This window comes from Triturus cristatus, chromosome 6 (assembly GCF_964204655.1).
Source record: "Triturus cristatus chromosome 6, aTriCri1.1, whole genome shotgun sequence".
NCBI classification, from domain to species: domain Eukaryota; kingdom Metazoa; phylum Chordata; class Amphibia; order Caudata; family Salamandridae; genus Triturus; species Triturus cristatus.
In genome coordinates this window covers 1,752,623,241-1,752,649,467 of record NC_140589.1, presented here as the reverse complement: position 1 = coordinate 1,752,649,467, position 26,227 = coordinate 1,752,623,241, and the positions used below count along the sequence as shown (strand labels likewise).

Sequence of the window (26,227 nt, the reverse complement as noted above, 5' to 3'; positions counted from 1 at the left end):
CATCCTATTGCCCATTTGCATTTTACTTCAAAAAGTTCTACCTTCCTGGCAATTTTTGTAGAGATCAACGTCATTTGCCCGCCTGAAGGTCTTCCAAAATGTTTCTTTCTCGCTTTCATCTGTTGAACAAACCCTTCAATTGCTAGGGGTTCGTCACACAGCCAGGTCTCCTGCAAACACAATCTCATTGCTGTCAATAGCATCTTTAAAGCTTTTCCGATTCAATATTCTATTGTATCCATTTATGTTCCAGGATAATATGGTCAGGCTGTGCGATGACACTAACTCCTAATCGATCTCACTTAAGCACCCATCTTCCTCATATGCTGGGGATGCTAGGGCTCTATATCTATTTCCAGCCAATATACTCTCTCTGTATACTCATCTTGTGATTAAAGGAAGAAAGAAGTATGAAGCACACTATGATCACTACCTAAATGACAAGCAGTAGCACTCTGTCTACTCTGCAGAGAAGTTCACACTGCTGCCGATTGGGCAGAGTCAAACATAACATCAAAATCTGCTCTTATATGATACCAGGATTGTATTGGTCATTATTTTAATAAAAAAGTCTTTAAATGGCAAAGGTCAACTTTCAAATGAAAGGATCCATGGAATTTCGAAGTGAGTAGAGAAAGAAAACTACAACATAGGAAGGGGAGCAGAAAGATCAGTAGTAGAAGGTCCTACCGATGGGCACCAGCCATTGTACAGTCCATATGTGTAGCAGTTATTCTAAGGAATTAAATCTTATGGTGTCTATACACTAAAACAGTTGGAAAAATGCAAGTAGAGATTTCCACCAGTCCACGTTTTCCTGACTTTTTGGAATTCACAAATATTCCTAGAAATACTCGTGGAAAGGTGCACTAGGTGCAGATTTTAGATGCATTTCTGATAAGGTCCTGCTGTCCAGAGTTCTCCATAGTGGAGATCGATGCACAGGTTAAATATATGCTGCATGCAAACACACTTTATAAAAAAAAATCTCCACTGTAAAATATTTTTCCCCTTGGACAAAGCACTTTTCCCTACACCCCCATCAAATACTTTGGAAGGGGAGTTACACTAGCCCTATGCTGGAGTAAATATCCAACCCTTTCTGAGGTGGAAAGGGGAGGAAAGGGAGATTAATTTGTGAATGCTTACAAAACATACATTTATGGGCATTCATTAACTTCCAAGGCATAGCATGTGTTATTTATGGATGTGGAGAACTCCACACTAGTGGAAGAGGAATTTGCCTTGCAAATAGGTCTGCCATGGTTCCCATACAGAACTCCTGGTAGACATAAGTAAGGTAAATTCAGTCATAAATTTCAATTGATGACTGAATTGCCTTTGTAGACCCCTACTTGTTTTGTGTGTGGCATCTCAGGGGAATATGTTAGGTTTCACGCACCCTGTTCCTTATTGTCACATAATCTATGCATTGAATTGATGTCCTGAACTCCTAGCCTTCCCACATGCCATTCATCCTAGCCTTCCCACATGCCATCCACATGCTTGCAGAGCAGTGACTGCTCTGAAGCCACCTAGTGCAGTAAGTTATGCTAGATAAAACGTATTATAGCATGAAATAAGATTCTAGAATGAATCTATCAATAGTGGGACAGGGCATTTGATAACATTATACATGCTGGTTTGATACCCAGATTGTTGTAGATGGGGCTGGCAATCTTCCTCAAAGAGTAAGGCATACTTAGCTCCCACAATACCCATCATGACCTATCCCTCCCAGATCTCACTACCTGTTGCCTCATTTCAAGGACTGCGTGAAATACAACAATTCTTACACAAAAGTATGCATCATTATACTGTTTGCTCAAAATGAATTTTGTACTTATCTCTTGTGATGTTTTCTTTCATCTGAAGGCCTAATTTGCATAGAAAAGTCACATAATACACTTGCAGGAGACTAGTTCAAGTAGAGAATGTATTTCAGCAAGATAATCTATGTGCAAACCAGTGTTTCATAGACAAAAATTAAACAAAATGGCATAATGCAAAATTTTGAGAAAGTTCGTGAATTTTTATAAAGCAAATTCCGCAGGTTTCACTAGTGTAATTTAACTTTTTCTCAGACCCAGCAGGGTTTAACCTCAGATTTTAATTTTGCACCTTAATCTGCATTACAAGAAGCAAGCAAAATTTGTTCAAAGAATACTAATTCATTCGGATTCATTCACAAACTGCATTTTGTAGGACATAATGTAGTACTGCAGTAGCAATTTTAGGCACTATAAAATGTAACTCCCAAACATACACCTCTCCAATCTTTTTTCTTGTGGAGATCTCTGCATGTGTAAGTATGCAATTTAGGAGAAAATGTACAAGTGACCAGGGAGAGTTGTGGGAAAAGGGGGAATATCTACTTGTAAATTGGAGGGGTTTAGGGAACGTTATAGAGTGGTTTAGAGAGGGGCATACTAATACAAGCGCGCACACACACACAAAAGAGTAAGACTATTGCTATTCACAAACTACATTTTAAAATTACTACAACCCTAAATATTTCAAGACAGGTATAATTGTACTTCATTCAGTCTTCAAGTATGTCAAGAACCACACAGGTACTGCAAAACCCTACTATAGGAAATAATGGGGTCAGGGAATTAAAATACCATGGCATAAGAATTTATTTATTTCAACTTTTATATTGACATTATTTAACATATCTTAACATAATTAACTTACATCATAACATATAATAACATACTGACATTTCAGTATTAAATGTAATCTATATGGTTTATTATTTTAAAATTTTATAAACTTATTTTAAATAAACAATTTAAACGTATACATTTTCATTAAAAAAATAGATTTTTTTCCATTAAACATGACTTTTAACAAGATGTACTCATAAATAAAAGTAAAATGCTAGTGATGGGATTTTTTGATGTTGTTTATAAATAAGTAACTGACATATTTTTTAATTGATAATATTATAAACTCTTACTTTGATGAGTTATTGTATTTTATCATTTTATGTTACTACCTCTAGGTCAATATAAGTATTTTTAAATTAATTGATGTTTTTCATTCGTAAACTTATATTGTATTTAATTTTGATATTGTCCCTATATTTTCTCATAGGGATATGTCTGTCATGGAACTGGAGATCTCCACCTATGGGCAGATTCACAAACTGTATTTTGTAATATGTAAAGTAGTAGTACACTAATAGAACATACTTATTACAAAATACAATTCACAAACCTATGAGTGTAAATCTACACATCTATCTGTTATAACTTTTAACACAATGTAATGCTTATTAAATAAAAATGAAAATGTTACTGTGGGTGGGAATTTTTGTTTAATTATTGTTGAAGAAGAATTAAACAGAGTTTTACATTAATTATTTAAGACATTTAATTTAATGAGTAAATGTAGTGTAATATTTTATTCTATTATTTCGATGTTAATAATAAATATTGTAAAATATTTTACATTTATATTAAATATTTTAAATATGTTCAATATTTTCCAAAGAATAACAAACTTTAATAATTATACTTTTCCATAGGGAGATCTCTACCACAATGGCAGAGATCACCACCTATGTATGAAAAGTTACTAGCTGTAACCTGGCACTGGTAAATTTACTCTTAGATATATCCAACCCCTAGTTTCAGGTGGTAAAAGCATATAAGTCTAACCAAGTCTACACCCGGATGTGGTAAATAGCGAAGGAGTGTATAGTTATACCTAGGCACCATAGTAAATTTACATGTGATTAAATGTACACATGTAATTTTACCTTTGTGAATAGGACCCCATGGGCCTGATTCAAATATCTAACTTACACTTTTAAATAGGCCTATATTTTTGAGTACATTTACTAATTTTCAGTATTCAGAAACTACACATTTACTCCTGTGCACTAATTTACACTTTACACTTTTGTAGTGAGTCCAGCACAACACATGGGCAACCACTGGTACTGCAACATCCTTCAATAGAAAATAATGGCGGTAGGGACTTACTACAAAAGTTTAAATTACTACAAAAGTGTTTGCTGATATCCAAAGTAGTAAACAAAAGTGCAGTTCTCACTAGCACTTTGATGTATGTAAGTGCTACTGTAGAACTACAAATTACAGTTTGTGAATCAAACTCTCTGTGTGCAAAGTTACTAGTTACACTAGTTAATCATGCTGTAGGAGCTGGAGACATATAATGTTATGCTTAGGTGTGATTTTACACACAGAAAAAGTGTTACTTTACACCCATGTGCAAGAGTAGGTTTACATGTGAGTAAATCTACTTATGCAAATTTACCTTTGTAAATATGGCCCCTAGTTTTTGCAGCTCAGAAATAATAATTTATCCCCATTTGTAGAATTAGTAATGGAGAGGTAAGACAGGACCATGAGACAAATACATTCACAAAATTGGTATTTCGTCCAAGGGGTAGTATACTGCATAATACTATGCACCATACATAGGAATTAGATCCTTGGCATACTGCGATAACGAGGATTATCCTATGAAATATATCACAAATCCTTGTCAGACTTGCAGGAATTTCGATATTACATCAAGTGCTTTTTTTCAGATTATATAGGGAGATTTTGCCACTAACCTCAACCAACTCTTGCCACAAAAAAAGAAAAACACTGTTTAGGGGTTCTCCCTGTGACAACTGTGCACCGCACTCTACAGCTCTGGATATTTTCTTTTGTTTGAATATATTTCGGTCAGAATTCTCATTTATTGCTTAGTTTTAATTTTGTTAATTGTGTCCAAATCTCCCAATTTGAATATTGAATTCTCCATGCTGGATTGCTCACAGTTGGTCCTGCGAGGGTTACTATATTTTGATGTGTGGTTTTCTGCGCAAGAAGCAAGTTGTTGGAGTTCAGGAGCAATGCTCTAACGGCAGCATGCTTTGCGTTGATGGCATGCATAAAGGATTGTTGATGGGTGGACATTTTTAATATAGTCTGTGTTAATATTATTGGTGCGAGTTTGTCACAGTCTATTTTACGGCAGATTCTTCTTTCGTTGGCTCAGTTTGCTTTGTTCAATGTTGCTGTACTTTTGCAATTACGTCTGTGCCTTTTGCTGTTGCATGCCGCAATCTTTGTTGCTAACTCGCATTTTTCATGCACGCCAAAGCATTGGATATTTTAGTAGGAAATGTAAGTGATTGTTTCTGTGTGAATCTGTTTTCAGAGATTAAGTCTGCCAGAACTCTGCTGTTGTGCATCTCCGCAGTCTTCCATGCATGTGGGGCGAAGCCCTATGGTAGAAGAAGAAGCCACTTACAGAGTTGCCTCCCACAACATCTATGATGGTGACGGCAGAAAGGTGAGCAACTGCGCCTGGTTTTTACATGCACACACTGATGGCCACACACAGAAACTGCATTGGTTTAAGTCATCAAAGTTCAAAATGCTGATATTAGACGTGCATCATGACTCAGTTTTGCAGGGATGAGGTTGTTATATTCAAAAATAACATTCAGATAATAGAATGATATGATGGTGGGATACCATGTACATTATTCAAGTACAACGAGAATTAATTAGCCACCAGAACCTATAATGCAACAACACAGTATCAAAACCTTTTTTTTTTAAATTCCAAACACATAGTAAATTAGTGAGTCAAAATAAGGAGGAAAATGTAGGAAGGAGATGCACGCGACAAGATAACCCCTGGCAAACAAGTCTGAAATGCTCAACCATCACTTTTCTAGAACATTAAGGGGCCTATTATCATGCAACATCGTCTCGGTGTGAGAATGGACCGACCATAGGTCAGCGGTTTTGTACACCGTATCACGACGCAACCGCACATGGTGAGGTCGCAAACTCCCATTTCTCAATGGGAGCTTGTGCTGCGGACAGAAACCGCCCACAGCACAAGCTCCCATTGAGAAATGTGAGTTTTTACACATCTCTGCACTGTGTGGCAGGCACCTCAGGGTGCCTGCCACACAGTGCAGGGATGTGAAGGGCTGCACCGGGGCCTTAGCCGGAGGGCCAGAGGAGAAGGGGGCCCTGCTAGGGGCCCCCAAAGACACTTTCTGACAGCAGTTTCATGTCAGAAAGGCCATCATGGAACTGCTTTCAGAAAGTTCCACCATGATCCCGAAGATGGAAACGCCTTCCTAAAGGGATTGTGTGGACTTTCCAACTGAGCCAGCCTGTCAGGACCCAGCCGCTTACCCCAGCCGGTGTACACTACGACTGCTGACATTATAATTCAGCGGTCGGAATGTAAACCTACCATGTAGGTCGGTAAGCCTTCTATGAGCGGTCGGAGGCTTTCTGACCTACATCGTATTCAGAACCAAAAAGTTGACTTGGACAAATCTGAGGCCATGCTGCGACTGATAGTACATTGTCCAATGTTTAGTGGAGATGTCCTTAAATTTACCAAGATACACTGACACTCATGTCCTTATTTTGCACCCAAAGTTATCATTATGAGGGATCAGTTATACCGCGTTAAAAAATTACCCTGGATTTACAGGGTTTCCTCTATGATACAGGGATAGAGGAAACCCTGTATATAGCCCTGCAATAGCACATTTTTGGAATTGCAGGCCACTTTACTGGGACATAATGTGTCCGGGTAGACATGGTAGCCTTGTCCTTGGGAAAACCCAAAGGCATTGCCAAGTTTAGTTATAGTGCATACTGCAACCCACACAATTCGGAATCACAGTTTGTTTTGTAACTCCTGTTTCTGGTCAGATTGAGAATGAGATCTTAGGGCCTGATTACGAGTTTGGGGGTGTGGGAATGGACCGCCACATCAGTGCCCTGCTCCCACGCCACTAAACTCATCCGCACACCACCTGCCAGATTACGAGTGCATTCGTGGTCTGGTGGGTGGTGCTCTTGTGTGGCCCCAGAGCAGTGAGCCTTGAAAAGGGACCGGAATAGGAATGCCAAAGCCCGTTCCTGCACTGCATGGACTGTTGCAGTCCATGTTGTACAGGAACTGGGGGTGCATGCACACAAGGGGACACAACATGTGCATCTTCAGGCCTTGAGGCAACAGGGGGCTCTCTAGGGCCCCCTAAGTATCCTCACCACCACCATTTTTATAAGGTGATCACTCCCATGAGACCGCTGGCGATGAGGAAACTCATAATGTGCTTGGCTGTGCCACATTGACACTGCCAGCATATTGCGGCCTCGGCCACTGGGCCACCACCAGGGATCACGGATCCCCGGTGGTTGCGGTGGTCCTATGGCGATCCAACCACCGTACTAGTAATATGGCGGTTGGACCACCGGTGCGGTGGTCCCCATCCCCACTGCACCTCCACAGCTGCCTAACTCGTAATTAGGCCCTTAGTCTCTCTCTGCATGTCTTCCAAGACAATAAGAGGTCTCTAGTCACCTGTTTCCCTGAGGAAGTACTGCTGCACTACATAGCAGCAGCCATATTGTGAAGGGTTCACCTGCTGAACCAGCAATATTTGAACTTACAGTATAAAGAAATAAAAGAAAATGGACAGAGTCATCTCACATAGAGTCCCGCAAGGGACAGTTGTAGCTAGCCATATGGAGTATGTTATCCCCTGAATATTTCTTTATTTGCACTGAAATTTAGATGATTGCTGATGCTGGCTTAAGCAGTCCTATAAACTCAGAGTGGGAGATGAGTATGCATGTGTCGGGTATGCTTATTCACTGATTCTGCCAATCTGTCCAAAGACGCTGAGATGTTTGGCTTACAATGTGAATATTTTTAATTTGACAATGGAAGCATTTATTGAACCACCCTATGCCATGTTTGTCCTGTGCTTTTCTTGTTCCTTCCTTTAATTATTGTGAAACTCTGCCTGGAAACGTTTTGTGGCAATAAGAAAGTCTGCTAAGGTAGCTTGTGATTCCCTGCCTACATCGTCAATATGAGAATCTGTCCTTCAGGGTAATGCCCCTCAGTCCAGTCAGCCAAGGTAAATAGGTTTCAAGCATGGAAATATTTGCTCAACATTTGGAAACTGACGTGAGCAAAAAAGAAAATAGAATACGGGTCAAATACTATAAACATTATTTAAAAAACTGAAGCATTACATGTAAAAAGATGTTTTATTCATATATGTTTATATTGTCAAACATTATTGAAAATGTACAAAAACGAAGCAACGAAGAATAAGAGAAGAATAGAAAGACTAATATGCTTTTCTACAAATGTTATCCTTTTAATGTGGATGGAGAGGTTAGAGAATATGGGAAACAAGCATTGGAAATGCAATCGGTCTTGCATGCATTGGAGTTAGAACTATAGGCGTTGTTAATAATGTATTTTACCCACTCGCTGCCTCAGCCAAGCACAGCCCAGTTTGTAAAGACTGTGTGTGCATGGTGTTGTTCTGATAGTATTGTAAACAAAGACGGCTTTTCCTAAACCCCACAAATATTTACAATTATTTTTAAACAAACGCTCCGAGTAAATGGTTGTGATGCATTACTTGTATGATTGACGACTTTGATTTGCCCTTTATCACATATTGCACAAGGTCACTGAAAGAGTATTGATATAGAGGAAGCCTTTCATGTAGTTCCCTGTTGCACCAGATGTGTTTAGAAATAGGGCTGCATAATTTCCACCTCTGATTTATTGAAATTAAATTTATAAAGAATGCAGTGAACTGTTTTTAAGATGCGTGTTTTAATATTTAGTGGCTGTGTCAGACACATCATTACATACAAAAAAGGGCACGTTTGCAGAACAATTATTTGTATCTTGTGCTCACACACCGGTGTGGTTCTGAAAGTCATCAGGATTTTAGGTAACATGCCTGTAGTGTCCTGCTGGACACATTCTAGTGTTCCACCCACATTATACACCCACCCATTACAGGCGCCGCCGGTCAGGTGACCCTGCTAATAAAAGGGGCCAGGCGCTCATGCCCTTGGCCAGTTACAGTACCATATTCTACGTGTCAGTGCAGTCATTTACTTGGCATGTAGGCCTAATGCCCAAAACGCCACAATGGCGACGAGCGGGTCGATCCCTGCGTGTGAGCTGTCGTTCGTTGTCTGTTTTGTCCTGGGGAGAGTAATAGCTAGAGCATAAGGCATCTGGTGGCAACACGACGGCAACCGAGGCTGACCGGGCCCATCCACAGCCACCAAGCGAGCCCAACAGCATCCAGCAAGAGAATCTAAAAAGATGGAGTGTGGCAGCTGGCACGTGGTTCCCTCGAGGTTTGAGGTGCGTTGCACCAACATTGAATAATTCCCCCCCTCCTGCATAGGAGGTGCCTGCATGGGAGAAGAGATGGCACCCACCAGAGGACAGGCTGCGCCAGTCACCCACTGCGATAGGGGTTTGTGAACAGGCAATGCAGTGAGGTGAGGAGAGCAACCACCGTTACCTGAAAGTAAAAAAACTTAGGCACATAGACGGTAGCGACACCTCTATGCACACCCCCGGTACAAAGCGACTGCCACGAATCGTCAGCTGTCATCGGGCATCTACCCTGCAGAAGGAGAATCGCCCACAAGGAAAGGCACAGCCAGTAACAGAAAGAAGGCTGCTGCAGCACCGAGGGGCATCGACAAGTCGCCCTACCGCACCAGCACTGATGGAAGCCCGCACTCAAACAGCATTTCTCCCCCGCACAACTCCAGCAGCTCTGTGTGGCCTGAGGCTCTAAGGGGGACCTTCACTGCCTCATGCAGCAGCGCTACTAACCGATGGCTCCTGACACCGTAACTGGCCAAGAAAGTGATTAAGGGCCATTGGCTGTGCAAATGTAGGGCTGCCCAGCGTGATGCCTGCATGTGCTGGAAGTACCCGCAGTGTGACGTGACTTTGCCTGTCCCAGCACTGTGAAAGGGCCGATTCCCACTTTCAGCCAAGACTACCGTGGCCGGGATAACAAGCATTTGCAATGCAATAGGTCTCGCATTTGCGAGAATTTGTGCTATTGGCATTGTAAACGGCAATGCCGTCGATTTATGTGTCGGTTTTCAAAGCAGATACATAAAAGGCATCGTCATTTACAATGCCAATAGCTCAAACTCTCGTAAATGTGAGATCTGTTGCATTGCAAATGCTTGTTTGAGGTGTTTAATAAGAGCCAAGTCTAGAATTTGCCAGTAATGCCCTTCGGCGGGAACTGACCAGCACCTGAAGTTTCAGAATTTCCTTTCCTTGTTATGGTGACAAAAGGGAAAGAGGCAGAGGTGTCATTGGCAATATTCTCTTAACTCACTTTAGTTTGGAGGGTATCCCCCTCCTTGGACCATCTTCAAACCAGTGAAATAACTTCCCAAAGACATCACTGTGATCACCAGACCGGAAAGCACTCTTCACCCGCAAAAAAACAGGTTTGCATCGCCATCGATTTTACAAGAACAAACATCCCTCCAAAGCCATTTACGCTCACTCTACTAGGAGAGTCAAAGGTTGAGAGGCACAGCCATTGAACCACGTGGCTCTCCTCACATGGTTTCTACACACAGCCTCGTGGTTGTTTCTCTACTTTGCCATACTGCAGAATATACATAGCTGACACCATTGCCCCTCCCAACAGTGTTACACGATACCACGCCGCACTACCTTAATGCATCAGGCCTCCGCACATAAAACAAGGAACAAAACGCTTTCCTAGCCATATGTAAAATGTACTCCTTGCAGGATTGTGCACTGTGAAAAACACAGAGGGATTATTCTAGAAACCTGCATGATTGCACTATTTTGAGATTCTATGACACACTTGTTTTTTTTACTATTGAAAACGTAACACTTCAAATACAACTACTACGTAAAAAAAACGCGCTGAAATCTGCATACTCAGCTGTCAAATTAAAATAGTTGATAAAGCGCACTCATACACTGGGGCGTCTGGGCGTTGGAAACGTTATCTGTGCATTACTCGATTTTCGCGCGGATCCTGCTTTACGCTGCCTGGGGCGCAAGAAGCTAACTAAACAAAAAATGACGTGCTTCCTTTCTCCAGCCGTGACAATAGTGCAAGGCAACCTTGGTCGCTCCCAAATAAAGGAAGACACGCCTCTTAAAAGCCATGAGGCGGTGCTTTCATATATATCTTCTCTAGGCGTGCAGCAACACAGCCGAGCTGCTATGTTACACTTTTTTTGTTTCATTTTCAGATCGACTGTGCACCATTTACCAGTTCCCAGGTTTTTGTTTAGCTGTCAAAACATTTAATTATGTCAGGCCTAGAGGTGTGCAGCTGTCAAATAAATCTAAGTCTAGGCATTAACATTTGGTGAGTTTTACCTCCGTTACGCTTGTCAACGGGCGAGATAGTGAAAACCCTTTTGTTTAGCTCTCACTCAGCAGGTATAGGTGAAAACGCGGAGTCCCGGGCCGCAGACTGCTTGTTAAAACAGCGGGTGGTAATTCCTGCACTCTGTAATTTGTCCCTGGGAGATGCACGGCAGTAGAAACGGGTGGATATAAAACCCGCAGCGCACATTTCCAGTCACCTGCGTTGTTCGCCAGTTTGTATTTGCCTACTTGTTTACATCGCTAGTCCAGTGCGTTACCGTCACGCACTGAGAGCTCAAAGTAAGGAAACAAAATGAAGGCGGAAGTGAGGGAAAGTCACTTCAAACAAGCCCGCGAATGGGGCGCGTGAGATGTGGGAGCTGCTGGTGTGCGCGCGCAGTTGCGAGCAGCAGCATATGTTTCCATTTATCGCGCCCGTGTCTGGGCACGATAGTTGGAAACATATGCTGCTGCCTTTGGCCAATTGCGTGCTGTCTTTGTAAAAAAGACTCAAGCAAAGACCAATAGCGTGGCCCAAAAGGAAAAGCACACGCACAAGTGTGTGCGATTCCTAGGTCAGTTTCCAAACCCCCTACAAGAGGTCTCTTGCTGTGCGAGCAGTCCTACGCACTGCAATGCTAGGCGCGAGACCTAAAAACTGCACTGCAATGCCACCTAGTGGCCATCTGTGGTTACTGCACCTGTGAAAAGGGAGAATTTACAACGAAAAGGCCCACCGCCTCAGAAGAGTTGCCCCAGCCTGAGTGAATAGCAGCCTCTGAACAAATGAACAAGGGATGGAACAAGAGAATGGCAGCATCTGAAAAACATCTGAGCTAGTGTTATAAAAAAAAAAAGTCCCTTCAAAAGGCCAGCCCCGGGGAAAAGTGTGCACAGCGAGAATCTCTGCTGCACTGGACAAAGCAGAGGACAGCATGGCTTGCAGTGCCCCTGTGTGAACTGCTCTGCGACAGAGGGAGAAACTGTTAAACCCCCCTAGAGAGCCCTGAGAAGCCCAAAAGCTGCTCCAACCACGATAGAGACACTAATGACTGCTGAAATCAAAGCAGTATTGCCAGAGGAGAAGCAACGCCCAAGGAGAAAAGGAGGTGAGCAGCCTGAGCCGCAGTCGGCTAGAGAAGGCCCAAGGGACACTTGGCTGAGAGAAAAGGGTACAATGACCAGAGACTGGACACCCAGCAGAGAGCATTCAAGTGTCCCAAAGCTGCCCCATTCAAGCACCAAAGCGAAGGTGAAAGTGTGCTGCATGCCCCCTATGGTGAACGGACATCATTACAAGCTAGGAGAAAGAACAACCAAAGCACCTGAAGAAAGCGCCAGTGAATGGAGAAGCAAGATTATAAAGTCCAAGGTGCGCCGGCTCAGGCACCCAGAAGTTTGACCCCAAGGGCAGACGCCCAGGAGAGTCAGACCTCTCCACAGTGCAGAAGCAATGTTGAAGGCCGCTGGGAGATCCTCTACATCTCCACCGCAGCAGCAAAGCACCACAGTGGGCCAAAAGACAGCACCGAGAGACATGTGGCAGGACGTCACATGCGAGTGAAGAACCTGGTTGGAAGAAGAAGTGTGGCCACAGGGCAAACAACCAACACATGCGCTCAAGAAGGAAAAGGAGAAGAGCGACACTACAAAGGACTTGTGCCAGCACTGGAGAAGGTGTTCATCAGCACAAGCCAGCCACCCGGGTGCAGAGACGTCACTGGAGACAGCTGCGTGGGAGGACCAGCCATAAGCTGCTAGCAAGCGCGATCTGCGTCCAGGCCCCACGCTTCACAGTGCGACCGTCTACTCACCTGTCACCAGCTGCTTTTCATCGATGGCACCACATCTAGCAAGTGCACCTGCCAGAAGACAATCATAAGTGGGCACGAAGCCCCTCCAGTCCTCCTCACTCCACGAGGTCACTGAAAGTAAGAGGTCGCACACTGTTGCCCAACCGATAGAAAATTATCATATCCGTCATAAAGGTGCATCAAGCACAAGAACTTCTGTGGAGCACCGCACCACCAGAGTGGATCCAAACACTCGTGACATCCGGAGTTCAACAAGGCTAGCCACCCAGGAACCTTCTGTGTGCCCCTGCAGACCTGAAGCCTGCCGAAAAAGAGCATACCCGACCATTGGACTATCCGCCCTTTGGGTTACCCGAGGCTTGGCTGTGGCCCTGTTAGGAGTTCTGCAGCAACCACAGAGCGTGGCCTACGAAAGGCCCGCACAGCCCACGCGGTCACGTGGGAATCCATGGGCAAGGGCCTCAATGAAGTTCCTGTGAGAGGGAAATCCCAGTCGGAGAGATGTGTCGGCAGCAGCTCCACGACACGCACTGGGATGTACGGAGGTCGCAGATGGAGACTGGTCACCGAAAGACCATCTCGCACCGTCACCTCCATGGAAGGCCCTCATCCACCAATGTCGTCCTGAATATTTGCAGGGTGGTCGTCCACCGGAATCCAAGCGCCTGCAAGAAGATCTCCAAAGTGGACTCCACTACTGCTCCAGATGCCCCGCTATTTGAACATTGTAAATAGATTCCAACACTGCGAGACAAGGTCGGTCTGAACTACATCGCCGTGGCGAACTAAAGCATCCTGACCGTGCGGTCCAGAGCTCCAGCACTGCCTGGCAGATGGCCTGAAGAGACTCATTTGTGCTGTGTATTGTTTGTTTTCTTCATAGGTTGGACTTTCGTTTGTATCTTTTTCATTAAAGTTTGAGAGGGATGTAGTGTCCTGCTGGACACGTTCTAGTGTTCCACCCACACTGTACACCCACCCATCACAGGCGCCACCTGTCAGGTGACCCTGCTAATAAAAGGGGCCGGGCGCTCATGCCCTGGGCCAGTTACAGTACCATATTCTACATGTCTGTTCAGTCATTTACTCGGCATGTTGGCCTAAGGCCCAAAATGCCACAATGGCATCTTTAAAGCTAGAATGATTTGGGGATAAATATCTTATTCCAAAATACACATTTAGTACATCTTAAAAGGCCTGTAAATGCACTACGACACCTCCAATTTTCTGAAATTTAATTTGTAACGAATGCAGTCTGTTTTTAAAATGTGTGTTCAAATATTCAGTGGCTATGCCAGAGACCGCATTACACACAAAGGACATGTCTGCAGAACTATTGTTTGTAAACATAATACAGAAGATTTGGCAGATCCTCAGCAGGGTCCCACTTCTTATCCCCCCAGTATCCGTGCGAGCATGCAGTCCCCGAAACAGGCTGCAAAAGCTCCGGATTCCTGGGGAAGTAACAAAATCACAATAATCGAGACGTCCAACCAGTAGCCACATAAAAAATAATTAATCACCCCCAATGCTCACACTGTACCGCAACTGGTCTCTAAGATGGAGGGAAAAAGAAGGAAGAAAAGTGGAGCTTGCTGCGAGATGAGAACAACGGCTTCTGCCATAGACAGAGGAGAAGGAGTAAAGCAAGACTATTTCATGTGGCCGCCATCTTGGACTAATGAGCTACATTTCACAAAGTCATATGCATATTTTAGATGCATGGAAAATATCTGATTTGCCCAGAATCCCAGGAACCTGCTAGCTGAGTTGTGAAGTGGCCAGCTCTGGCTGTAGTTCCAGATCTTCTTCCCTATGTTTATGAATTAAGTACTGTTCCTGGGTCACTCACAAACCTAATATTAAAACACAGAAATACACATGCAGGCGCACCTAAACAATCAGGCAGGCAAACATAAAGGCACAAGATAGGAGCATGAACACACATTCCCACATTATAGTTTTGGACCGAAATTAATGCATGGGTTACAGAGCCATGCAGTGTTCAAATACAGTTTAAGTGTATTCTTGAAAGGGAAACTTAGTTGCAGATGGAGGTGACCTTCCATTGTGCCACGGAGGGTGGAGGGAGGGCTCTTTGAATGGGAAACATAGTTGCAGATGGAGGCGGCATTCCATTGCACTCAGAGGGTGGGATTATAACGCGAAGCAAAACGGGCAGAAAGCAACATTTAAAAAAAGTAGCGACTGGCGGATAGCATAAAAAAACAGGAGATAAAGAAGGCAAGCATAAGTGCACAATATTTTACCAGTACTCCTCAGCCTTGACAGAAAGTGAGGTATCGGCTGCGGGAACAAGACAGGAGGCACCAAAGAAGAGCAATGCTGGAGTGAGCCAATGGTGAGCAGGAGGCGGAATGGAGTCGTATTTTTTTATTACAGCAGGTCTTGCAGACAGACCAATGCGTGCTGCTTAGGCTCGGCGTAGAAAAGCAGTAACACACAAGATGAAGACTCTCTCGTTGCAGTTCTATCTTTATGGACAGTTGTATTCTAGACCTATATCATGAAAGGTTAATTAACTCATTGGCGTTTAATAGCACCATTCGAGTATGTGCATAACAAGACCCGTCTCAGATTAAGTAAATGATCATGTCCTTCTGTTTTATGCATTTATTCTTTCATATATGACTAGTTCATGCTTTCCAGAGTGCCCACTCTAATGGAGGGGAGTCAAGGCAACATCTGCTGAGGTCCAACTTTGCAAAGAGATGAATATTAACTTGTAATCAAAGGTCACTAATTCACCTGAAAGACTCAAAGAATAGTATTTCAAATTGAGCATTTACACTGCCTACCTGGCTTACAAAAGGTGAAAATACAAATACAGTAAAATTTCAATTTATCACATCAAAGATGACATGGATTAAGGTAGTCTTAAATTCATTAAATTTTAGGCACAACTAATGGTGTCTTCCCCTACATTTCAAACTTGTAAGCAGTGTGATAAAGATAAAAAAAATCCTGATATGGTGTAGCTTTAGTTTGAATTGAGTTAAAGTTGCAAGGACCACATTAATTGATTTGAATAGGTCATCTTTTTCAATAGCCTCCTCCACCATTTCCATGCTCCTTTGCGAGAGACACAAAATCTATTGTATTAGTAAAACAATCACAAACTAGGGAGAGGCACCCTTTACTAAATAAAAGCATACTCACACAAAGGTGTGTTGTGATGCTCACTGATATAGAGCTGTACAGTTCAGTTACTGCATTGATTTTCCAATTAACAGCTAATCCGACAATTCACAATGAGCATGGTAACACTATGATAAAGTAAGGCATATTAATGTGGGAAATAATAGTTTGCTTTGTCTGAATATTTTTAGTGGATGAATGCGCTCCCACAAAGACACCTAGCTCAGTAGCCAGAAAAATCGAATTGAGGTTAAAAAAGAAAGACAAACATTGAGTTTTTAACTAACAACAATGTATTCAGCGAAATTGCTGGGATCCAGTTTAGCGCACTCTGGATACCCATTAAATAGTGGCTTCCCCATGTTTTGATCTTATCTCATCTCCACAAGCCAACTCAGAACTGGCTAGACCATAGTCTTCCAGCATCACAGAAAAGCCAAGAGGGACAGAACTGCATGCTGAGGAGTGGATCCAGTGCACTCTTTGTCATAATTGAGCACCCGCACTAGTGGTGAATTGTGTGTGATAATCTACAAACAGAAAAACCCCTGAATGGGAGACAATGATATGTATACCAGTCTCACCACATTCCCAAGAATAATCATTCTATCTAAAATGAGACAGAATTAGTGCTTTGTAGAGAACAATTTATACTGTTTTCCTACTAATACCATGAATTAGAAATACGCTGAAAAGATTACCCATTGCAATCAATTTTGTTTAATTTGTGTACGAACCCAGATTCACCTGTGAATATAGGGATGCCCAGTAAATGCCTTACTGTAGTTATAGCTGTTGTTTTTTTCCAGAATGAAAAACAAATCTAAATTGCTAAATAACCTTCAACCAGTAAAGAATGTGGGTGTACATTGCCTAAATCTGTAGTTCTTAGTTATTCAGAAGGACTTATTGCAGGCATTGCAAGCGCACAATCACAATTCACTACCAGGTGTCACAGGTGCAGTCAGAATATCAGGATGACCTGGAAAATACAGACGAGTTCAATTCAAAAATAGTAAGAATAACTGTACATGCAAAAATGTATGAAGGATTGCCTAATAGCCAAAATCATTCTAGATTGCCCAAAAGCTAACATCATTGTGGTGGGTTTGCGAGTCTGTAATAAGCCTGTGAGACAATGCCAAATTAAATTACTTCCCTGATAACTGTTGACATAACTGGATAATGTTAGGAGCGGACATGGCACTATTTCAGGTTGGATATTTAATAAATATTTAGGAAAAGTGACTTCTAAAAGCTACGATTTTGGTTTCCTGACCCTCCAATGGGCTCATTAGCATTTTCCTCTCAGTGCTTCCTTTAATGAGGTGTGAAAACCGCTCCCTGAGAAGAAATAATGGCTTAGGCCTTTTGGCAGAAAGACCTGAATATGTTGTGTGTGACAAATATCAGCTCATGAAAGGCAACTGGGGAGGGTTCTGGAACTTTATTAATGTGAAAACCACCAGGATGAGGCCTGCGCATTAATAGCGAAGTGTGAAGGGTGGCCTAGGGTAAACCAGCCTTTTGGGAGTAGGAGATAATCCCTGAACCAGTTTGGTGTAGCCTAGGAGGACTAATCATTTTCCTAAGCACCCATTCAACTGGCACACAAGTCACCTACAAGGTAAGAAAGGCTGTGCTATCATTGATGAAACTCAGAAGAGTTCACTGTGAGATAGTTTACAGTAAGATAAAGAGGATGTGCTTACAAAGTAGATTGCCCATGGGAACCTTTTTCTCATTGGTTAGGAAGTATCCAGGAGACACCCTCACTCACTGGTTACTAAATCATACAAATGTGGCACCTCAATACAGCTCACCAGAGCACTTCCTGGACCTGTGGAAGCAGAGAAGAGGACTGGACTTGGAACTTGTGATCTGTGTGGAGACCTAAAGGGCTGACCCTTCTCAGATTTGTATTCAGGACTAAGAAGTGGACCTCAAAGTTCATTCGCCTGCCCTGTGTGGCCTTAGGGACACCACAAGATGCAAGAAGCTTCTCCCTTTAGGTACTGAGCAGCAGCAAATGGACCTGAACTGGTGGTGGCCTCCGCTGGAGGGAGTCCCGGCCTTGAAATGCTGTCCATGGGGTCCTGGGAGCCTCAGAAGTGACCAAGAGGAGCCGCTCCAGAAATTCTGAAAAGTTGGCAGCTTCTGAGACTTCCAGAGTGTCAGTGTGACCTTGCATTAAATGTGTCCAATTTCAAAGAAACATTATCAGATACAGCTTCAGAGTTGGTCATCTGGAGGATTTTGAGCTCCATAAATCAGATTAGGTCCAAAGCTAGAATTCTTGACAGAGTGAAGCTTCAAAAAGTATCTGGCTAACACAAGGATTTTGGTAGCCACATACTTAGAATTTCTCCCACTGTGAACTATTACTGCCAAAACCAACAGCTTCAGTAGAACCTCGTGAATTGGCTAGTTTGCTTTGAGAGGACTTTGCTAGATCTAGCTTGAAACCTTGCCGGCAGGCAATTGTCACGATTGCCTACCGGTCGGAAAAGGCCCATAAGCATCCATATTATGATGTGTGCGGTGGAATGCCTTTCCATGGCGGAGACTCCTCTATTGAAAGCCATTCGGAGTTTACTTTGGGGTCCCATTGCGGGCCCCTGGGGTTGGTGGGGGGCTTCACTTGGGGGGTACCCATGGTACCCCCCTACATCGGCATTCACAAGGTGGCAGGCACCGCGCAGTGCCTGTCACGTTGTGCATGGCAATGCACAACATGCATTTTTGACATTGTGGCGGGTGCTGCTTACAGCACCACCTGCCACAATGTTAAATATGCGGGATGCGACCGCCACCCCTAATGGGCACAGCGGGACTGCCGCACCTCTGGTGGTCGGTCCTGTTTACCGTTACAGTGTCCGCCCGCTATCGTAATGGGCCCCTTAGTGAGAAGGTAAATTCTTTCACTGAGACAGCCTGCTTTGTGTATCTGACTTGAGCGCCATCACAGTCGGCCAAAAATGGTGCATAGATCCCAGTCACCCCTGAACAGTGACTAATGATTGGAGCTTTATTTTTTCTTGGTACATTTGCCTTAAATCTTTATAAATTCATATCTCCAGTTCCCCTTTTAGAATTTTTGTTGTCTTTGTGTCATTTTGCTCATTACATTTTTGTATGTTTTTTTTATAAATTGGTTGTACCTGTTTTGTTTCTCCTGAACACTTTGCACATTTTCCTGTACCACAGTTTCCACTGGGCCGAGCCCAGGTTTAAATAATTGCTCATTTATTTGAACTTAACAGGTTTGTGACCTTATTCCTTGTGGTGGACTCCCATCTTCCTCAATTATTGATCCACTTTATTACAGTCCCATTGGTCTATTCTCTTTGAGGAAGAGAAGCTTTAGGATTTACAATCTAACTTCGCTCAGGTAAATCCAGTCAAATCAAAGTATATATTCTTCCTTCTTCGTGCATTTTAATAGGATGCATCATTGGCAAAAATGATGATCCATAATTACAGAACCCAGAGCACAAAGCTCTGAAAAAAGATATTCATTCCTTCTGATTTCAGAAGGGTGATTCAAAAAGAAGTGGCTCAAATGATGCAACTCAATCAGATTGAGGAATGATTTGAGAGCGAAATGGTAGATAGTGAGGTGTTATCCACATTATAGTGAACAGAGATACTGCTGCCAAGAATTATAGTGTTCAGTGGCTCCATACAGATGTTGAAAAGCACAGGTGCCAGACTGAAGGCTTAAGACATCTAGAGTGGCATGAGAATGACAAAGAATCTGGAGGAACCAAGATGTGCATATGGTGTCTAGCCAGCAAAGAATGATGAAAACCAATCCATAACTCTGCTCCCTAAGCCTACATGGTGAACAATGTTGGTTATAGAGTTCTCAGAGTCAGCAATAGCCAACATTACTGAGGAATCCAGGAGCATCAGCAGGCAGACACTTCCATTCTCCAGTACAGAGAGGATTTCATCTACCTGCTGAAGTTTGGCAGACTCTATGGCACACCAAAGAACGACGCTGGACTGATATGCTTGACGCAGAAGGAGTGATGACATTGAATAAGGAATGAAGGGTGAATGCTGCACATTTCCAGAGAATGAGTAGGTTTGTGACTGTGTGATAGTTTTAAAATCCTGAAATGGCCAGATTGGCCTTTTTAAAAGGGTGTAGAGGGCCGATTTTCAGGGTAGTTGACAAAAGATGCCTTGACAACCGAGAGCCAGCCAGAAGTCTGCACTCAATGTGGTTGTGCTTTTTCCCAAGCAGGCTGAGATTAGGTCATCAAAGTATGTAATAGATTTCATTTTAAGTAAGATGGTTACGAGCTCAGTTTGTTTATAGGAAAGAAAGTCAGACATGGAATAGTTAACAGAGACAAACTGCAGGGTTAAACTTGGGCAAGTGGCCATTGTTTGGCCAGAATTTCGTGCCCCAGTGATTTGCTTTTCAGAAGCAAAGAATGTGTTATTTTCTTTTGGAAACTGAAGAATTGAAAGAATGTTTTCCATACAACATGGAATTATGCAAAAGGTGAGGGATTAACACGTTCCAAAACTATTTGGAAACGCTCCTGTGAATAATTAGGAGCAGAGTTTATGGTCTCAGAAAGGGGTGTGTATAAGTTTGGTTACTAGCTGGGAAAAAATGCAGGGTCCCCTGATTTCTGCCACACACTTTGAAGGTTTTATGGCAGACCCATATTTAGGTTAAAAGGCTCTATTGCTCCAAGCCCACCGTTCCTTACCAGCATGGAGGACCTGTTATCACTTATGTTATTCATTAATATAGGACCACAGGTTATCATTTACCAGAATGATAGAAATAATGCCCCCACAGACACCAGTCGGTTTCACCCGGCATGTGAGGGTTCATTTAAAGAAAACAATGGAATGTGCACTTATGAAAATAACATCAAGGCTGCCATTAGTTGAGTGCTTTTCCTACACCATCTGTGATAGCAGTCAGGTCAATGGACAGGATTTTTCCAAATGTGGATCCGTTGTGGCTCCATCCCTAGGAACACAGTGTTCCTCCACGAACTAACTCAGGTGGGCTAAGGCTTAGGTGAGCAATCAGGACATTCTTTTTTGACAGATTACCACCCATGTGTAAATGAGCCATATATGTCTTACAGCAGGAACATCTTCCTAACTATGTTTGTATGATGGAGATATTGTGATAAATAAATATGTGGTGCTTAATTAATGTCTATTTTGTCTTTATATACTAACCATGTTGAAAATAGGACTCTACATGACAATGAATAATGCAACTCATATCATAATTTTTAGGTCTCGCAGACCTGCGTTGCAGCGCGCATGCGATGCTCGCTCTGCGAGGCTTATTGTAATCGAGTAGATTTCAGAAGTGGAGTGAAGCCCCGCCCATCTTTCTTATTGGCTGGCGTCAACGGACGGCCCATCTGGACTCGATCGTTTACTTGCGGCGTTACACGATCCTCCATATGTAGGCGATGAGCACTATTTTATTTCAGGCGCACACTGCTCCGCAGCAGCACTGGTTCCCCCACCGGGGGCCGGACACGCACGCTGGCCGGAGGTGCGCTTGCTGTTCCGGATGCACACTGTGCGAACAGGCGTGCTGGTCGGGAAATAAAAGGCTTGCATTGTCTGAATGACTGTTATTTTCCGTCCTCAGCTACAAAGAACATGCCTTTTGAGTTATGTAGTGGTACATATCATGCATTCCGAACTTGAATAAGCGTTCACTGGAACAGATACACAGTTTAACATTTCAGAGCACACTAATCTGACATGTTCCGTTGTTTAACTCAAAAGTTACTGCTGTCTTGAAGCAAAATCGGAAGGCGTGGTCTGGAAAGTCAATAATATCCTTTCGCTCAGTTAATATTCCAAGCACCATCTGTAGAAATGCAATCTGTGTCTCCCTTCGGCAAGTGCCAGTGCCACAGAAATGTATATACTTCATGTATATTTTTTAAAACTTTTATTTTAAATGTAAGAGATGTTTGCGAGAAAGTAAAAAATAATAGTATTCATTCATCTCTAGTTTCAGTCGCCTTTGGCAAGGGCGGCCGTGTGTTTATTTTTGCATGGTGATTTCACTTAAAGTGAAAGCGCGATGCAAATATAAACAAGCGGCTGCTTTGCGCAATGGCGAGAGCTTGTTACAAAGGGTTCTGAGGTGTGTCCTTATAATGAGGTGAATAATTGTTATTGAATATGAATCTTGTTCTTTTGAGTAAATGCATGACAGATGACTGATTGAGTTAAGTATTCGTTGCTAAAATATGTGTGTCCTCTAAGTCACAAACTCATAACCAGTCAGAGCTGACGCAGCCTTTTATCCTTCTTAGGTCAATTTATTGTGTAAGTACTCACTGCTGAAACGCGTATGCCATGCAGGCTACTTGTTCATTTTCTGTCACAGAGCTGACTCTGCCTTTCATCTTTGGAATGCTGATTTATTGAGTCTTAACTATGCTAGGTAATATGAACCTCCATTGTTTACCATTCTTTTGAAAGGGCAGCGCTGTGTCAACAAGCTCTGTAGAAAAAATATATCAACTAATATTGTAAAGCAAACAGTCTAACCCTGGCACTAAGACGCCTAGCACCCCTCCCCAAGGGTCTTCTTTTTAGGACAGACAGGTGAGGTACTTTCCTTCTCGGTTGCTTTGCTTTGGGGTGCTGTGTATCGCGGCGTCCTACAATTCCGATGTTGGGCGGCACGTTGTCGTGGGTCTAGCAGAGAGGGGAAATCAGGGGAGACGGCCCACACCAACCAACTGCGAGAAGCGGGTTGCCAGGGCAGGCACAGCAGGCACATGCTGTGTAGGGAACAGCTCGTCATCTCAATGGGTACAGCGACAAGTGTGCTATTCCCAAAACCAGGCCCAGCTGCATGAAATCGCAGCTGCGTCTTAGTTACACAGGCCGCGTGGCTGAGAGAAAAGAAGAGGCTCCCACCAGTTGAACCAGCTCCAGTTTTAACTTGCCTGGTTTGGCTGGAAAGCAGAGGAGAGGGCGATGAGGCCAGACAGAGCCCACTGCAAAGTAATGATCTAGACTCAAGCAGAAGCTCTCCAGCCAAGCTTGCACCCCCTCGCACTGCAGGGGCGTGTGTTACGCTACTGGCAAGTGTGTCTTCATCCTTACTGTAAGAAAAGACACTATTTTGATAGTACAACAACACGTTTTGGGATGACATGGGCCACAAACTCTTCTGGGCCTCAATGTAGGATGGCCAGATTTTGAAAAGCAAAAATAGGACCATTATGCCTGTCCTGTCCCTCTTCTTGCATTTTGCATGTGTGTGTGTGTGTATATATATATATATATATATATATATATATATATATATATATTACCTACTGGCGGTCGCCAGTAGGTAGTTATAGTTAGGACCACGTTTCCATAGGAAATCCGCAACATTCTATTTTGAATAACTTTGGCTCCGGTCGACGAATCCTCGCGAATTTTTCAAAATAGGTGGGGCGCTACGCTCCGCTCCTACCCTGAAAGTCTCGGGGGGATTCGTCAAGCGGGGGCTGAGATAAAAGGGGGGTCCCAAAACGCATTTTTCCATGCATTTTTCCATAGGACCTTTAGACACAGCTACAGCCCGAACGGCTGAACAGAATTACTAGAAATTTGGCAGAGAGGTAGTCCTCAGGTCAAGGAAGTGCCTTTTGTAGGTTTGGTGTAAATCTGTTCAGTAGATTCTGAGAAAATAGCCTTTAAATCAATATATATATCTGAGCCAGCTTACGGTGCGCTTACGGTACGCTTACCGTACGCGTACGGTGGCGTGCGCGAGCGCGATTCTGGTTGGCTCTTAGATCTTAGTAAACATTCGAATCGTCCGAAACCAGGAAGCGGCGGCCGCCATTTTCTCTCTCGCACTGAGAGTGTGGATTAAAATACAAAGCACAAAAACATGTAAAGGGGCTGTTTGGACAGCTCCAAAACACCTAGCCATGTTGAGGGAGTCCCCAAAGATCCCCCAAGGCCAAAAACGGAATTTTTATTTTTTCGCTAATTTCGTCGATTACGCTTACCGTACGCGTACGGTAAAAAAATATTTTAAAAAAAAAATTATCCACACTCTCCCCACCACGTGTGCAAATGGTGCCCGAAGGGCACCATTTGTGCATGGCTTATGACCGGTTGCGAAAAATTAAAATATTACCTTTCAAAACGAAGTGCATCATATGTCCTCCATGTGCGCACGGTGCGCGAAGCGCATCGTGCGTACATGGCCCATCTAGCGTAACGTGGGCACGCGGTGCGCATAGCGCACCGCGTGCCCACCGTGCGTGCACGGCACTAACTGCGTAAAGTGGGCGCGCGGTGCGCAAAGCGCACCGCGTGCTCACTGTGCGCGCACGGTGCGCGAAGCGCACCGTGCGTGCACGGAACGAACTGCGTTAAGTGGGCGCGCACGCCACGAATGGCGTAAAGTAACTTAGCATTTAAAAAAACGTACAAATTCACTGAAAAAACCATAGGTTTCACACATGTTATAGTTAGGAATTAGCATTTAAAAAACCTTGCAAATTCACTGAAAAAACCATAGGTTTCACACATGTTATAGTTAGCGGAAATTTTACTGATAAAAAACCAATGAAATTCCCCCGTTATAGTTAGTGCAGGCAACTATAACTCACGCGACCGCAATCTTCTGCTGATGACATATGTGTCTTTATGAAAAAAAAATATTTGTAATATATGTATAGCTAAAAATTTATGGAAGAAGACCTGGATAAATAAGTGTCTAAATACAGTATTAGCATCAGCAGAGGATTGCGGTCGCGTGAGTTATAGTTGCCTGCACTAACTATAACGGGGGAATTTCATTGGTTTTTTATCAGTAAAATTTCCGCTAACTATAACATGTGTGAAACCTATGGTTTTTTCAGTGAATATATATATGTGTATATATATATATATACATATATTCACTGAAAAAAACATAGGTTTCAGGCCTGATATAGTTAGGAATTAGCATTTAAAAAACCATAGAAATTCACTGAAAAAAACATAGGTTTCAGGGGTGTTATAGTTAGCTGGACATTTCCCTCGTACAAAACCATTGAAATTCCCCCCTTATAGTTAGTTCAGCTAACTATAACTCGCGCCCCCGCAATGCACTGCTGATGACGTCGCATATTACATCACTCATGACCTGGTCAGTGACTTCACTGATGACATCTCAAATTACATCACTGATGACATCACTGATGATGTCATCCATGTGATAATTTGATGCATCTTCTCACACCCTAATATAACCTTTGATACACCCACTCTAAATTACATACTGCCATTCTCAAAACCATAGACTCTCCAACACCAATAAGTACATACCCACTCACAGAGTCTTAGGTCTACACACCCATCCACTCGCTCACCCGTACAGTCACTCATACTTATGGTCACTCAGTACAGGACTATCATATGCACTCATACACCTATATATGTTTATGGATGGTTATGGATTACTTATAGAGCGCACAACTCACCCTGGGGCATCTAGGCGCTAAACTGGGAGAGAGCATAGCTGAGGCTAAGGAAGATACTAGCTCCGCACAAAAACATTAAAACAGGAACGTTTTTAGTTGCTTCCTAACCGTAGTCAGTGATGGGATTTTACGGACCGCTATAGGGAGCTTGTTCCAATAGCTCGGGGCCAGGTATGAGAAAGCTCTGCCTCCCATGCGCGTGAGACGAATTCTGGGAACTTGAAGGAGGTCTAAAGTGCTGGATCTAAGTTTCCTGGATGGGGAATATTTGACTAATTTCTTACGAAGGTAGAGAGGACCTCTTCCCCTCAAAGCATTGTAGGTCAGGCAGCAGATCTTAAAAACTGATCTGTTTCTGATATTTAGCTAATGCAACTCCCTCAACAGGGGTGTTGAAGCAGAACCTGAAGGATGATTCAGAACAAGCCATGCTGCCGTGTTCTGAATGACCTGAAGTTTTGCCAGATGGATTTGACTCACTTCAGCCAGCAGGGCATTCCCATAGTCTAAACGGCTAACAACCATCGCCTGGACTAGGGTTCT

The 26,227-nt window shown here is 43.2% G+C and overlaps 1 protein-coding gene across 1 annotated transcript in view; it reads left to right on the top strand.

The window, feature by feature from the left end:
- Positions 1–26,227, top strand: part of CAPN13 (calpain 13) — a 582,342-nt gene that overhangs the window by 450,045 nt on the left and 106,070 nt on the right. Inside the window, exon 15 of the mRNA XM_085609938.1 lies at positions 5,185–5,319. Within this exon, the coding sequence (XP_085466064.1) occupies positions 5,185–5,319 (135 nt within the window). The remainder of the gene's footprint in view (positions 1–5,184; positions 5,320–26,227) is intronic.